Source organism: Daucus carota, chromosome 4 (genome assembly GCF_001625215.2).
Source record: "Daucus carota subsp. sativus chromosome 4, DH1 v3.0, whole genome shotgun sequence".
Taxonomy (NCBI): Eukaryota; Viridiplantae; Streptophyta; class Magnoliopsida; order Apiales; family Apiaceae; genus Daucus; species Daucus carota.
The window spans coordinates 34693829-34710858 of NC_030384.2; the positions used below are offsets into that span (position 1 = coordinate 34693829).

A 17030-nucleotide genomic window follows, 5' to 3' on the forward strand; every position below is an offset into this window, starting at 1 on the left:
ATTCATATATTTTTACAAATTCTTTCAACAAAATAACCGAAACCATGCAAATATACGTTACAGTTGAATAAAAAAAGTTATAAGTTCGGTCTCGGTTAAAAAAACCAATGTTTTAACAAAATCAACATCCCTACCAATAATGCATCTAGCTAGTTAGATTCATTTCAATCATCCTCATCGCCATCACCATCATCATCCCCATCATGTCATTCTCCGAACTCTCACCATCAGTGACATCCTTAGTTGCCTCCGCAATTGCCTGCAATAATTCATCATTTACACTAATATATCACTTACATATATAACCATAGTGAACAGTGTGTGTACGCGTGTGTTAGAAAGAGATATAAAAAGGCTTACATTGACTAAGCCTTTTTTCGCAACATTAGTCCAAACTTTAGCAGCAATAGCAGATTTCCATTCAAAATCAACAGTCTGTTGTAGCAGGCTTATGTTCGACAGCGAGAAAGCAAGCAACATAGTCACCCATTCCACCATTCCACCAAAAATTATAATTTATAATTAGAAGGTTGTTGAAAAAGAATGAGTCAAGAAAAATACCCTGGCATTGAGTTTCTGAAAATCAGGGATAGGTTGATTAATTTATGTTGCATAAACACCAGACCAGGAGATGTCCAATATTTGCATGCAAAAATGAAGATGATGTGAGTCTCCATAGTTGTCCTCTGTCTATTAGACTATTAATCTGCAAGTGTATGTAATATAGATACAGTTAGGGAATTGAAAATCAAACAATAGAAGGGTATATATATGTTTACATTTTGATATGATGAGTCTATGCAAGAACTAAGCACCCCAGAGCATTAGCTTCCCTTGTGTTGCCATGTCTGCAAGGTAATTAATTCCACAAGAAAGAGGTGACCTACGAATATTATTCTGTCCATAGTATCTATCCCAAAGAATTGTAGATTTTTTATCAAATTAATTCTACATCAAGAAGTGACCAACTAGTTAAGATCTAATCATTAATTTCCTTATTATATGACTTGAAGCACCTGAGCTATATAGTTGTAACATAAAATAATCATTTTGGTTAACAATACATGGACGTATATATTTGTAATGTAAACTAAAATGACCATCTGTTCTGAAATATACAATACTATTCAATAAAAACTATATATGTTATGCTTAACTACCATAAATTATCTCTCTAGTTCTCTATTGTTTTTTTAAAAACCACATTACACGTAACTATACAACTGCTGCAGTCATTGGAGAAAATATAATACAAGAAACAAAAGAAGAAAGACCTTAGTTGCGCAGCACTTACAGAATGATCTCTGCCACCACTATAACCATGACTGAAAGTGGGGGTACTAGCAAGTGCCCAAACTGAATAGGACAGCTATGTCATTAGCTGCTGATAGTTAATTTATAAGCTAATGATAATTTGCTTCCAATACTTTTCAGTTCGAGGAAGCTTTTAATGAGCCAGATCCCGTAGAAGGCCTCGGCAAACTGATGGACCCTAGACTTGGAGATGACCACCCTATAGACTCTATGCGCAAGGTAAGCATAATGATACAACTGCAATACACTGTATGTTAGATTGTATAACAGTCTTTTATCCCAAATTCTCCTTAATTTCTTTGTAGTCTTATTGTATCCACCCCACCAGTCACCTCACCATTAACAGAAGAAAGATCAGAGCCAAGTGGAATTCCGCGAAAGCTCTGAAAATTAATATGTTGCGTCTGTTATAAAGTCTGCTGTAAAGGGCAATCTTATATTCATATATGTAGATTTTTTACCCTGGTCATCCTCCCAAATAAAGTTGATGGTGACCGCCGATGTTGTGGAGTCATACCAGCAGCAGCACTCGCTTTTAGTGTACGTTGCAGCAAGAACAGCAGCGTGGATGCATTTGATAACCAATATGCCAAGGTTTTGTTGTCGTCTTGTGTCTACAATGAAAGAAGTATAATCAAGATTTGACTGCAGTCTTGATTTGAAGTAGTAGCAATGTCGAAGTAAATAACATATATATACCTCAATCGCCTGGCCAATGGTCTGTATAATTCGGTCAAAAATGCTAGCCCTTTCTACTTCAAATGATCTCCAGTGCCTCAGGCATTTGTATATGATGCAGGCTGCAACAGGTCTGCCTTTGGAGAATCCTAGAGGCTGAGCAATACAACGGATTAGCAAATCCTGATACTCCTGCTGTTTTTCGTTCAGTGATTTTTGGGGCCATTCCTCCACCTCTGCCTGTTCCTTAAGCTGTTGTACTGGAGGACTTGGGAGTTCCTGTTGTAAATCATTTGCAATATAAATAGAAACCCGGTAACTATGGCTTAAGTAGATTGGATTCTGTAATTTTGGACTTACTATAGCAGCTTTTGTGAGTTCCCCCCTCTGCCAATTTCAAAGAGTAGAGAAAATAAAATAGACGTGATTTGAAACGGTTTGCTAGCATCTTATGATTTTGTGCCACAGTCAAAAACCATGATATTGTCAACCTAATGTTTGGAAGATAATTTTAAAAAGTGAGGCACTGCTGATCATACAGGAGCCTTCTTCGCAAACTTATACTAATAGGATAGTGTTAGAGCTGCTCAATTATAATTAAATCAAGCACTACCACTACACACATCAAACGCACATAACACCTAACATCACTGACAAAACCATTATTTTAGCCAACTTTTATGACTAACACTTTGAACATGTTCTAATATGTAAATATTAGTTAAAGCAAGATATAATCACAATACAGAGCAAAAAATAATCACAAAACAGATCAAAAAATTAAAACAGCTATAATAGAGCCAGATTAAAGGACATATAAACATATATATACCAGATTAAAGCAAATTTGAGGCACAAAAAAAATCAAAACCCTAACCCATACCTAGAGATACAAAACCCGGAAAAGCATACAGAGAGAGATACACGGAGAGACACGAGCATAACACATGTATACAGTACATATAAACACATTTATAAACCTCAAAATGAGCACACAGCAAACAGAGAGAGATACACGGAGGGGAGAGAGAGAGAGAATCGAGAGAGAGAGAGGGGGGGGGAAGCACTTACAGGGTGAGAGCTAGATTTGAGAGAGAGTGTTGAGGGAGACGAGGAGAGAAAAGTAAGTGGAGAGGGGGAGAGGTCTGAGAGAGTTGGGAGAGATGAATGTGAAAGTGAAAAGGAGAGGAAGCGGGTGTTTTAATTTTTGGCCAAAACAAACCCGGGAAACCATGGCAAAAAAAAATAAAAATCAATCCCACTGAATTGAACCCGCGATCCTTGCTTGCTCAGGTTAGTGTTCAACCACCAGACCAACTACAACTTTTTGTTTAAACAAAAGAAAATTAAATATAAACATACATTTATTTTACAAAATAAAATAACTAGAAAATCAGTTTTTAATTATAATATTCCTTCAACTAATGTTCAAAATTATCAATTTTAAGGACCAATATAAGTTGAGTAATTATATTCATATCCGTACGGTTGGATTATTTAAATAAGTTATTTATTTATTTTAAAAAATAACCCTACGTCTATATTTAAGTACTATAACCTAATATTTTCGCTATAATATCTCGACAAATAAAATCCTATTGACTTGATTTTTGGTATATAACTACAATGAGTACTTAATTTACGATCCGTACGGTTGGATCGCCTAAAAACAAATTTAATTTTTTGTAAAAAAAATAACCCTACATCCATATTCAAGAATAACATAACATTTTCGCTATAATATCTCAACAGATAAAATCCTATTGACTTGATTTTTGGTATATAACTACGATGAGTACTTAATTTACGATTCGTACGGTTGGATCGCCTAAGAAACAAATTTATTTTTTTGTAAAAAAATAACCCTACGTCTATATTTAAGTATAACATAATATTTTCGTTATAATATCTCAACAGATAAAACCCTATTGATTTGATTTTTGGTATACAACTACTATGACTACTTAATTTACGATCCGTATGGTTGGATCGCCCAAAAAACAAATTGATATTTCGAAAGTATAAACCCTAGGATAACTTCTAATAAAATCCAAACCCTGAACTTCGACATTCACTGCAATGCAAGATTCGTAACTGGATAGCGTTTTTATAATTTTTTTATATTTTTCTTCTTTTGCTATCATGATTAGTACCTTAAAATAGACCATATCACAAAGATTCTACATTTTTCTAGCTGTTTGAATAATTAATTTGAAATTAGTTAGTCAGTATTTATATTTTGTTATGAAAATAAAAAAAATTAAAAAATCAAATATTAAGTGATGAATAATTCTTTATTAATTTATTAACTGACTAAAAGCTAGTTTCAATTTTTTTAATTTTTTTTTAAGTTCATTTAGCCGAATAATTTTTTTTGTTTTTCTCACAAGTCAAAACCGACCGCCAGATTCGTAAATCGGTCGGAAATGACAGAACGAAATGGTCGGTTTTCTGCACTTGAGAATCTGGTCGGAAATGAGTTAAATTTGGTCGGTTTTCTGTGTTAAAATTATGAGTTTGGTCGGAAATGTGTTGCATGTGGTCGGTTTTCTGTGTTAAAATTATGAGTTTGGTCGGAAATATATTGAATATGGTCGGTTTTCTGGATGTACAATATTTTTAGTTTGTTTTAAATAGTTTACTTAGTCAAATAGAATTTATTGTTTTTCTAATAAGTCAAAACCGACCGCCCGGGTTTTAATTCGGTCGGAAACGAAGCAGGCCATTTCCGACCGCCAAATTCGGTCGGAAATAAGCTGGGCTCCACCTCGTCCCCACTCAGCCAATCACAAGTCGACAACAAGTTAAAAGCTGACCAATTATTTTAAACCAGTCAAGGTGGTCGGAAATGACCACAGGCGGTCGGAAATGTGTCGGTCGGTTTTACCGACGTGGCGTCCATGTCAGCTGAAGAACGTTGGTGAGCGGGACCCACGCCCTTTATAACCGACCGATTTGGTGCGGTCGGTAATGGCGGTCGTAAATGACGCCATTTTTTACGACCGATCACGTTTGGTCGGTAAGTCGGTCGGAAATGCCCGCTTTTTTTCCGACCACTTTGGTCGGTCGGAAATTTTGGTCGGAAATGCCCGCTTTTCTAGTAGTGTGAGAATGGAATGAATTTTGTACTCTAAAATGGTGTTGATCAAAGAAAATGTATATAATTTTCATTTCTTTAATCATTCCAACCTTACTATTTTAACTATAACTATAACCCACATGTTTTGGAAGGAATGCTCATTCCATTTGAACATCATGTTTCTTCACAATCTTTCTCAAAAACAAATTAACTACATTCATATTTTGTCATTATCATCTCATACTTTCTTCTTTCTCCTTAAAACTTTTATATAATTTTTCATACTATTCTCCCCTCATTCCATTCCATGAAGTGAACACAGCCTTAGTGATTTAAACCTCTCATTTCTCTCTCCTCTCTCCTCAAAGTTAAGAGCCACAACATAACTCTTAACTTAATTTTACACAATAAAAAATTCCATCCACTCCAATTCACTTTCACCTTTTTCTCTCTTTTTGTTTTATAGTGGAGTCCAATATGAATAAAATTTGAAATAGAGAAGAGATATAGAGAGTATTGTTGGAGTTTACACTCTTAAATTGTATAAAATTACTAAGAGCCTCATTATTTATATTATATTTAGGAGCCAACTAGAGCAACTCCAATGGGCTCCTCAAACAAGCTCTTAACTCTAAAATTTAGAAGGATATGAAAAATTAGAGCTCTAATGGGCTCCTAATAGCTCTTTAAAAATTTAAGAGCTTCCTCTCTCTCTTTTCTTTTAAAGAGTATCTAGATGCTTCTAACTTATTTTCATTGAATAAAAAAATCACTTCCTTCTATTTCTATTCACTTCTTTCTCCAACTTTTCTCCCAAATAATAATAAAATATGAGTTAAGAGCAACTATAAAGAGTAGTATTGGAGCTCACACGTTATTCAATATACTAACTCACTAGGAGCCACATTTTATATTATTATTTAAGGAATGATTTAGGAGCACCATTGGAGATGCGAGGCTCTTGGAGATGCTCTAAGCACTACAAAAAAACAGGACAAAACCGACCGGCTAAAACCGACCGCCAAAAAAAAGTGTCGACTTAAAACCGACCGTCCTAAATCGGTCGGTTACACTGCAGCACGACGTCGTTTTGCCTTGCTGGCAAAGCCAGACATTTTATAACCGACCAGAACAAGAGCGGTCGGTTTTACGGCTGACGTGTACGGTTCATAACCGACCACGGTGTCGGTCGGTTATGTTTTTTTAAAAATTTAATTGATTTTTAAATAAATTATGAGTTTGAACGACGACGTTTAATCGCGAAAACCAAAACCGACCGCTAGCGGTCGGTTTTATCCTATTATATACATATAATTTTTTTTATTTTATGTGGAAAATGGATTACATAGACTCGTCAGAGAAGGGGTTACGACACCGTTTTAATGTAAATATCATAACCGACCGGCGTCGGTCGGTTTTAAGTCGTAATTTTGATTAATATGATTCTCCCCCACCAGTCTCTCTTTCTTTTTCCCCAACTTATTTTTTTCCTCTTCTCTTCCCAAAAATCTCTCTCTCTCTCTCTCTCTCTCCGCCAACTAACCTCTCCCTCTCCGCCAACAAAATGCACATGAAGAATACGGATTTTAAACTCCGTTCGGTCTCGATTGGATTTTGGATATCAATCTCAATTAGGGTTCAATCTCAACTTAAAGGTATATCGATCTCTCCCTCAGTTTCTCTTTAGCATTTTGTGTATGTATATATGTGTTTTTGTATGTATGTATATATATGTTTCTTTATGTATATGATTTTGAATTTGAGTTTGATTTAGATTTTTAGTTTCTCTTTAATTGTTTATGTTCTTTGAATTCGATTTTTAGTCGAGTTTGTAAGCATGAATGCATGATAATGAAGGAGTCCGTTTTTGAAGCAAAATATATAATCATTTCATTAATATTCATAAACATCTTTATAAATACTTAAATAAAATTCATAAAAAAACACTTAAAAACAACTTTAACAACTTCAAATCCCCGAAGGGCCCGCCTCGCCTTTGCCCTTGCCCGCCTTGTCCTCCTTGTCCTCATCCTCCTTTTGTTGCTTCAACTTCGCGGTCATCATCCCCGCGAAGCGAATCATCCACTCTTGCTTGCATAGCGCTGCCCGCCTTTCTTCCTCTAGCCGCTCCTGTTCGAGATAGTGATCCATTTGCATGAACATGATTGGGATTCTATAATCCCAATCCATTTCCACCCAAATATCATCGGGGATGTCGAGAATGCCATAGGAGACTCCATCGATTGTGACGGTGTTGCTGTTGTAGTTGATTGTGACTGCCATTGTAATTTTGATTGTGATTGTAGAAGTTGTAGTTAATTTGTGGTAGATTAGAGCCCTTTTTATAGCACAAGTGTTAAGCAACTAAAAAGTCTCTACATTGAATTGTATTAGTGTTACAATCCCAAGAGTCACCCTTCCATTACCCTTGTATTGAATTCTATGAGTTACACTCCCAATATTCATACCCCTTGATTGCTTAGGAAATTGATAGGTTTTTGAAATTGAAATATTATTAAGATTAATTTTATTTGATTTTGGACTTTGAATTTGATTTAAATATTATTATTACTCATCTATTTTAATTGATTTTGAGTTTGATTTGATTTTGATATATTTTTTTGAGTTTGATTTTATAAAGCGTGTGAGTTTAATTTGTTATTAGCATAAATTTTAATTTGAAATATTTTGAAGATTAAACAATTTTTTAGGGAGTTATCATTGACGGGACTGGTTTTTATCAGACGACTTGCGAATAAATGGTTGCATTTGTTATGAGTTTTCTGATATAAAACCAGTTCCGTCAAATTATTTTTTTAAAAATTTAACCGACAAAACCGACCGACACCAATCATAACCGACCGAGGTTTCGCAAAAAAGTAAAAAGCGAAAATCATGTGAAACGCGAGAATGTCGTAGGGTAGTAGATGATCATGTTGATATGAACTCCATGTTACATGATTTTGCCGGTTCGAATCATGAATTTTATGATACCACGGGTACTACTAATGTTGAAGAAGCTCCTAATGATAGTGCTAAAGAATTTTATAAGGCGATTGTTGAAAATGATGCTCCTATTTATCCCGGTTGCACAAAATTTACAAGATTAAGTTTTACCGCAAAATTGTTGGAGTTCAAAAATGCGTCTAATTGTAGTGACAAAGCCTTCAACAGTTTGATTAAGATCATTATGGACGTGTTACCAAAAAAGCACACATTACCTGAGTCTTATTATGAGATGAAAAAGGTTATGAAAAGTTTAAGGGTGGAATATGAAAAAATTGATGTGTGCGAGAATGATTGTATTGCAGGGCCCAGGGTAGCGACTTTCTTAAATAAGCAAAACCGACCGACATGTCGGTCGGTTTTCGTCTTTAAACCCGACCAAATCTTCATAACCGACCAGGTTACAACCGACCAGCATTTCCGGTCGGTTTTCGTCATAAAACCGACCGTTTTGGTCGGTCGGTTTTGCCCTGTTTTTTTGTAGTGAAGCTAGTATATTCTCAACTTTTGTGGTGACAGGCTTGGTATATTTGTAATTTGACCTGTAAGACCTAGAAACTGGTCATTTGAAGCGGACCCTCGGACGTTCGATCCCATGGCTAGACAATTCCAAATGTTCGAATGTTTACGGTTAGGCTGCAATGTGTGTCCCCATCTCGTACATCGCTCCTCAAGTGTTTACAAGAATGCAATTTCCATGTTTCAACGTCTTTTAACCCCTCTGGCTGTGACAAAATATATACTATGATTGTATAGACGAAGTGAGTATAATAACCCCTCTATATGACATTACTTCACACACAGTAAAAAGCCCATACTTCTGTATCAAATTTTCAGACAGCCTTCACCGACCCCTTCCGAAGAAATGGCTGTCACCAAAGCAAATCTTCCCCCTCTCCTACGCGCCGCCACCGCACTTCACCCTCCCCACAGCCGCCACCACTACCACCACAACTCTCTGACGTCCTTTCTCCGCTCTCACCCTTCCAACATCCTTATTTCAAACCCCCACCTGTTCTCCACCTTCCTTCACCGCCGCGTCCGTCCACGCGCCACCGCGTTTCCCAACCCTTTATCCCTCAGCATTTCACATCAACACTTGGTCTCCCGGAGCGTGCACACACACGCCACCGCTCTTCACAAGCGCCGAACAACCTTCCACATCTTGGATTACGCTCTAGCCTTCGGTTGCATTGCAGCAGCAGGAGGGATAATACTCTTGTACAAAAATCGAGAAAAACCAAGAATGTTCGCAACCATAACTGATGATCTGGAGTTCAGGTTTCACGGCATAATGCCACATATGTACCGCAAGGGACACTACCTAGTCGTTGAGGGTCTGGCTCGACCTTTTAAACGGAACAATATTAGTAATGCAACTGCTAAATATGTTGGAGACGAAGGTCCTTTGGAACTCTATATGTCAGCTACTGCTAAATATGTTGGAGACGAAGGTCCTTTGGAACTCTATATGTCAGCTACTGAGGTGTTACCTCGGCGTGATCATGTTGTCACCGCCTTGTACAAGAATTATACCATTCTTGCAGTGAAGCAGATATATTCCAAGGACAACGATAAAATTCTTGCAACAACTAATCGGTACTCGTCTTAAATTTAATTGTATTTTCAGCTTATTAATGTCTTTCTCCGGCTTTTTATTGCAAGAAAAGATTGTCATTTTGTTTGTGTTTTAGGCTTGCTTCTTCTAGTGGCCAAATCGGAATCTCAACCCATGTCGATGATTTGTCCAAGTGGAGCAAGTATAAGTCTAAAAAAATTGATTCCTTGGTTACTAAATTTGTTTTATTAGTGTTGGATGAGTTTGAAGAGTACTTGCCAAAAATTTTGGGAGAAGGACACTCGATTTTTATTGAGGGTATTATCGACATACCTTTGAATTCGATTAAGTTTGATGAGATTAACAAAATTTGGCCAGGCAAGTGGAATGAAGATAATTGGCCTAAAAAATTGAAGGGCAAACCAAAAAGAATGGGAGTTATGTTAGCTGAGGCAATAGCGAAACACGATGAGAGGTATATGCCACGGGAAGCTGCTGCTAGTGCAATTGAGCGGAATAATGCCAAGTAACAGAAAGGCTGCGGCAGAGAAGAATGGGTATCAAATACATTGTATTTTTTACGAAACTTGGTAATGTTACGTGTCCTGGATCTTTGCAGTTATTTTGTGCCTATTCTCTAATATTTGGTGTTTGTACAAAGACTTCCAAGCTTGATTGTACTTGGAAATCTCCGACGGCGGCTAGAAAAAGAAGAGAGAGTTGAGTTTTTGAGTTCAACTCAGGTCCTTTATTCTCTTAACATATATCAATCTTCAATCGATCTATTAATTTTATGATTTCTAATTAATACCGTCGAGACGTCGACATTAACTTATGATTATGATCTAAAAGACATTTAATTACTACATTAAATCATATTATATTAGCCATTACGTGAATGCACGAAACAAGAAACATCCCGAGAGTAGTTTTTAACTACTAAATTGTGTTGACAGCTCTCTGCCCCGGAACATCGGAGCAAAGGAAGTAGTTTCATTACCTCGAGGTTCTTTTTTAAACACTTCTTCTTTCATATTGTTGCAACTCGAAAGTCCCACCGAGTTATAAGCCAAAACCGGCTAAAATGGTTCGTCAAAAGTTAAACTGTAATAAGACCGCACCTGACTAGCTCAGTAAACCAATGTAGACGTGAATACTTGTTCCTTAATATTGTTACAGCTTGCAGGTCCTATCGAGGTGATGACTTGGACATGAGCTATATTTGTCATTTGTTGCTTAGCTAGCACCTTGGTTTGCTTTAAAATCAGAGTTAGTGGAGTTCGTTTTCATGTAAGCTAGTATATTCTCAACTCTTCTGTGACAATGACTTGGTAAATTTGTAATTTCACCTTGTAAAAAGGCCTAAAAACCGGACATGAGCGTTTTTAAAGCTCAGCAGGTAGAGAGTTTGTTTGACTGTGGACCCCTTGGATGTTCAATCCCATGGCCAGACATTTTCAAGAGAACAACTTGTTTTGAAACAGAAATGTGTTATGTGTGTCCCCATCTCGTACACCACTCCTGAAGTGTTTACAAGAATGCAATTTCCATGTTTGAACGTCTTTTTATTTTTGAGTATAATAATTAATAAACCCCAGTGAGGTTGTGACATGTAACTTACAGTTTTCAGTTGCATTTGTAACTTACAGTTTTCAGTTGCATTTAGTTGCATATGAGGTTGTATATATATCGATTCCAAAGATGAGGTCGAAAATGACATTTGAAAACTGGAACTTGAAATCAGGATTTGTAGTTGCATATATGGTTGCATATGCAACAACCGTATTTTTGGAAAATATTTTCAAAAAGATAGTATATTTGAAAGATTTTAGATAAGGTAGTATTTTTGAAAATAAGATTGGAGAAGGTAGTATTTTTGAAAATAAGATTGAAAAAACAGTATACAAGATAATTCCCCAAATAGCCTTACAAATGAGTATCTGTTCTGAGATATTCCCCAGGACCTGGTATGACAGAAGATAAGCCCTTAACCACTAGGCTATCCAACCGTGCTCCATATGTTTTTAATTTGATGTACGTAAGATTATGCATTCCAAAATAAAGTTTGTTAGGTCCAAAGTATCGTAGAAGGGGGGGTTGAATACGATACTCACTACAATTTAAAATTCTTTCGAATCTTGCGGATAAATAAATTGCAGTCCTGTAATGGGTTTCGTGTTCCGGATATTTATTGGGTCGGTTTCTGAGGATATTAAAATATTAAACCAACACACAATATTTTCCAAGGTATATCTGTATATTGATAAATACCTCGAAGGTGCTACAAATCCAAACCCGAAGGTTGGCTACAATGACCACTCCTCTAAATATTACAAGCCCTATCCACTACAAATATTTATGGTACAAAACTAGGCTAGGGTGTGTGTATATTTGAGAGAGTTTGTGCATAGCACTTGGCCATCCATCCCGAAGGATGATGTTAATTGTGAGAACCACAATCACATATTTATAGGCTTTCATAAACTAACCATGGTTAACGAGTTCGTCCAGGACGACTTCGTTTTATAAAAATAAAACTAACTCCCCAGTAAATGATTGAAGTGGCGCCAGTTATATATATACATATATATATATCACAAACTTGCGCTTGGATACACATATGTATATATATGTTTGAATGAGAAGGTCAAACATGGCGCCAGTCAAAACTTGCGCCCTATGGTACTCCACTGTGATGCCTTAGAAGATTTTTACTGAACTTGCGCCTTTGGACATGGTTGGAGAGTTGTGGCGCAAACTTTGACCAGAGTCAAAGGTTGCGCCTCAACTGAGCACACTGTACCACAGTTGTTGCCTTAGACAAATCTAGAAGTGAACTCAAGTCAAAGTTGGCGCTTTGACTTGAGGTCAAACCTTGCGCCACTTACTTGTACACAGCCATGACTTGGAGAAACTAAGTAGAAATGCTGTGAGTAGAACTTGGAGTCGCAAACTTTGACTGGTCAAAGTTTGCGCTCCAAGTGCACTTATATCCTCCTGTAATGAACTTGGTACTTAGACAATTTCTCATGTCTTTTCTTGTTATCACTCCTTTGACTGAGATTGACTTGAGTTTGCTTCATTCATATAATATATTATATTCATAATATTATATAAATATATGTATAAATAAAGATATATATATAAATGTATATAAATAATATTTATATAAACATATAGTAATATATATATATACATATATTTAAATATATTCTCATATATTTAAATATATATAATATACATAAAATTATATGTAAATATAAATATAAATATATATAGGGATATATATATAATTATCTATAGATATAAATATACACATATTTATGCACATAATATAATATATATATACACTTAAATATATAAGTGTTTATGTGAAATATAAATACATATACTATATACATATATATTTATTTAAATATATATACATATAAATATACATATACATATGTTTAAAAACATATATACATATATATTATATATATTATATTTAATTAAATATACATATATACATATATGATTATATTTGTACATATACAAATATATAAGTGCACACATATATAAAATGTCACTTCCTGATATGGCTTTCTGTGGAAGCTTTGACATATGGCATTTGAGCAGTAAGCTTTGGCATAGCTGGCATTTGGCTTGACTTGGCTTTGGAACAAATGACTTGATATGACTGGATCAATTCTTCGATCGATAAATACTTTGCAAAGCTCCGTACGTGCTGACGCTTAGTGCACTGGTCTGGTTCACAAGCGACTAACACTGAAGTTAAACATTGTACCGTCTTTGTCAGCAAACATTGATCAGTCGGTTCCGGGTTAGTTTATGCTTCAGTTTGTTGATTATAAATAACCAACCAAGATATATAGAAATATCTTGCTTCAGGGGTTGCACTGAAATCTTTCGAGTACTTGGACAACATCTTCATTGCTTCCACAATCTTGAATACTTCAATCTTTATTCTTCACTGAGGCATGAACATATTAATGAACTTCTTCCAGTGAACTTATTCCTTCAAGACTGTAGATGGCTTCTTCAACCTTTGTCTTCGTATCTTCCGATTCCGGTGCAGGCGTAGTGTTATTTACTTGTCCTGTTCTATTGTTGAGTTATCATCCCTATGTAACAGATAGGGTTGTCTTTACATTTAGACTTACAATCTCCCCCTATTTGTTTGTTAATCATAACAAGCAAATCCTCTGGAGGATAACTCAACTAACACTAGAAAAAGTAAAGTCCTGGACTAGTAAATAATGCTACAAAGTTTCTGGATCATATAATACATTTCCAGATTTCATGAAATAGAAATAACAAATGTGCATATCACCTTTATTTCTCTGGTTCTTGCTTACCTGCCAGATAATCCTCATAGTCTGTCTTGAAGAGAATTCAAAACATTCCATTATGCAAAGAACAATCAGCAGCTTCATTAAATTCTTCAGTGGTAATGAATAAGTTCCTTTCTACCACTTACTGAAGAATAATTGTATCACCTTATACTTCTCCTCCCGTTACCTTGATCAGGTTCCCCTTAGTGATAAGTAGCTATCTTCCTTAGATGAAAGATCAATCCTCCTCCTTAGTTGAAAGATAAATCTCCCCTCAGCAGTACACCACTAAAGAGTAGTTTACTCCCCCTTAGTTGTAGACAGCAGAAGAAAGCTAACTTACTTTTTCTTCCCCCTTTCATATATTCTCCCCCTAAATATATTCTCCCCCTTAGTTGTGGAATCCTCCGAGGATATGTGGTATCAAATAGGTCAAGGAACGTGTACAATACTTCCTGTACCAAAAGATAATCTCCCCATAGAGAACTAAACAACGCTAAAGCTGGGGTCGAAGAAAGAGTTCAGAAGAAGGGTTTACTTTGATTGGGTTGGTCCCTATGCTGAAAGAATAGGTTCCAAACGGAAAAGTAAGGAATAAAAACTGACATTCCAGTAACAACATCCACTTTGTCTTTAGGTATAAATTTGGTAATTAGTGGGTGTCTCACTAAAATGTTCTGCAGGTGTATCACTCAACACTCAATTTTCTCTCGGTTTTTGGGTAAGGGTGTCACTCACGAGTTCTGTAAGTGTATCCCACCACACAAATACTGAGCTTCCAAAATGCTGAGTACCTGCAAGAAAATCACCTTAGCCACCCTTAAAGGGGGTCACCGGTGGTGCAATGGGAGTTCGTAATTCCCAGTCCCTGCAGACTCATCAGATAAATCCGAATCATGGTCCACAAGTTGCCAACCACTAAGTGGCTTATCCAATTAAGGATCCAGAGTTGTTTGCTCTGGGAGGTTAGACAAAGGCTTAATTATGGCAAAGGCCTACGTCCTCCTCAATGTCTGTGAAGACACATGATTCAAGTGAATCATCAACCATAAGTTCACACCGTGAAATGGAATGAACCATAGTTGCTTCCGTCAATTCTTTCAACAACTTGTGAGCTTTCAATACCAATTATTATTATATGTACCTCACAAGTGTTTCACTCTTCTCAAAATCCTATGTGTTTGCACTCACTCATGCTCACATATTTCTCATTCTGATATCTCACTGGTTCTTCTCAGAATCTCACCAAGTGTTTAACTCTCAGTGTTTGGCTCACAGTGTTTCTCTCAGCACTCAAAGTATGGTCTTCTGTACCTGCATGAGAAAATCACCATAGCCCCTTCAAGAGAGGTCACTGGCGGTGCAATGGGGTTTCGTAAATCCCCGATCCTCAACTGACTCATCAATAAATTGACTCATAGTCAGAGAGTTGCCGATCTCCTATAAATAGGAAATCCATTCCGATTGGATCCAGATCTGTTCTTATCTGGGGAGGGAGACGAGAATCCTGAAGATTTGGCAATTGAGATCCTCGTTTCCTCCTTACACCTGTAAAGGCATCAACCATCTTATCTACCGTAAAATGGTAAATGAAGAAGTTGCTTCTAGAACAAAACCTTTAACCTTACTGTGCACTCTCTTGTATTGTGTCCATAAGATTTTTTGTTTAGGCTCTTCATCAGAGTGATTACTGATGATGTGCTTGACTTAATACAAGATGCTCTGGCTGACGAGCGAATTTCAATGGACTCATCCTTTTGAGAGAATGATTCCAGAGACTGTTTAATTGCCTTTTCAGCTCTATATTCTTTTGAGAGAATACAGATGAGCAACAGTTACCTCAAGTTTGAAAACACCTTTTCTCCTTGAGAGGTAGAGCTGTGGGTACACTATCCCTCACATCCTTATTTGCTGCAACGAGTACAGTTTCTCCCTCATTGATTTTTTGTTTGAAAAGTTCCTTATTACTCCAGGGGAAAAGTTGGGATGTGTTCTGAATTTGGTTTTATAGTCGGGGATAAAGATTGTTGGTTTTCAACCTTATGACTATCTAGGAAAGCCAAGAGGCTGATTAAGTTCCGAAGAACAGAAGGAGATATAAATGCATTTTAGAAAATCTATGATTTTGAATGAAAGAAATTGCATTTAATCTTTTGAGAAAAATGAATCAGTTGTGATTGTAAAAATGATTTGCATAAAGAACGACAATCACAACTGATGAAAGAATCAAAGTTTTCCATTAAAAACTGGTTTGAGTACGAGAGTCTGAATCTATGCATAAAAGGTTTAAATGAACTTGTCTTTGAAAAAGACACAGACTCCTGTTTCTCACTACAATTTTAAAAAGGAAACAAGAAAATTTATGCGCTATAGTGTATAAAGCACTCGCCACACTAATTAGTGAAAAGGCCTCATACTAGCACATCGTCAAAACAGACGCTGCAAGTGACAAAGATCACCAAGTACACAAATACAAGATAATCAATGTCTCGTCCTATGACGCTACATGTATAGATGCAAAATATTCTAAGAAATATTTATGAGATAGAGTAGTGGATACCAATTGTTGAAATCTATTGATAAGAAAATTTCTTTGAAGAAACTCACCACTCCAGAACATAAATATGAGACAGAATAAAGATTATGTTGTCTCCCTAGTACTCAGAATATTAAGCACCTAAAATATATTAGCACCAGTGGTTTTAAGAAATATGCAACAATATTTCACCAGTGCCAATACATCACAATCAATTCACAAATAAAACATCAATAAAGCATCAGAAATAGATACCAATTAAATATTTCAAAAATGAATTAATCATGCATCTATTATTCTATCAAAGTCAATCATGAAACAAATAAGCATATAATTGTCATGGATCACAATTTAACTAAGATAAAATAATAATTACCTACGCAATATCATATAATTATCATATCAGCATATAACAACTAAAATCATGACAATCATACAAAGATATACGCAAGCCCGAGGGAAAGTTGAAGAAAAGTTCACGAGTCTTACACAGATAATCATTAAACACAAGTGAACTCACACAAC

At 36.0% G+C, this 17030-nt stretch overlaps 1 protein-coding gene and 1 non-coding gene across 3 annotated transcripts; one reads left to right on the top strand and one right to left on the bottom strand.

Annotated features, from left to right (window-relative positions):
• LOC108217303 (uncharacterized) lies at positions 1-2543 on the bottom strand. Of its 2 annotated transcripts, XR_010291087.1 has the most exons (7): positions 2353-2542; positions 2014-2271; positions 1776-1928; positions 780-1697; positions 562-706; positions 361-448; positions 2-259 (listed from the first exon to the last, which is right to left on the bottom strand). It is a non-coding gene; the product is annotated as an uncharacterized LOC108217303 (transcript). The 2 variants fall into 2 exon arrangements; XR_010291086.1 differs by having other exon boundaries at positions 1-259; positions 361-706; positions 2353-2543.
• Positions 2544-8780: 6237 nt separating this feature from the next.
• LOC108218132 (uncharacterized) lies at positions 8781-10531 on the top strand. Its single transcript, XM_017391052.2, has 2 exons — positions 8781-9676; positions 9772-10531. The coding sequence occupies exons 1-2, from the start codon at positions 8943-8945 to the stop codon at positions 10163-10165; spliced, it is 1128 nt and encodes a 375-aa protein (XP_017246541.1). The 5' UTR covers positions 8781-8942; the 3' UTR covers positions 10166-10531.
• Positions 10532-17030: the final 6499 nt, after the last annotated feature.

Coding starts and splice junctions, on each gene's coding strand:
- LOC108218132 (XM_017391052.2), top strand. CDS start 8,943: ATGGCTGTCACCAAAGCAAATCTTCCCCCTCTCCTACGCGCCGCCACC. Junction 9,677..9,771: donor ATTCTTGCAACAACTAATCG/GTACTCGTCTTA, acceptor TTTGTGTTTTAG/GCTTGCTTCTTCTAGTGGCC.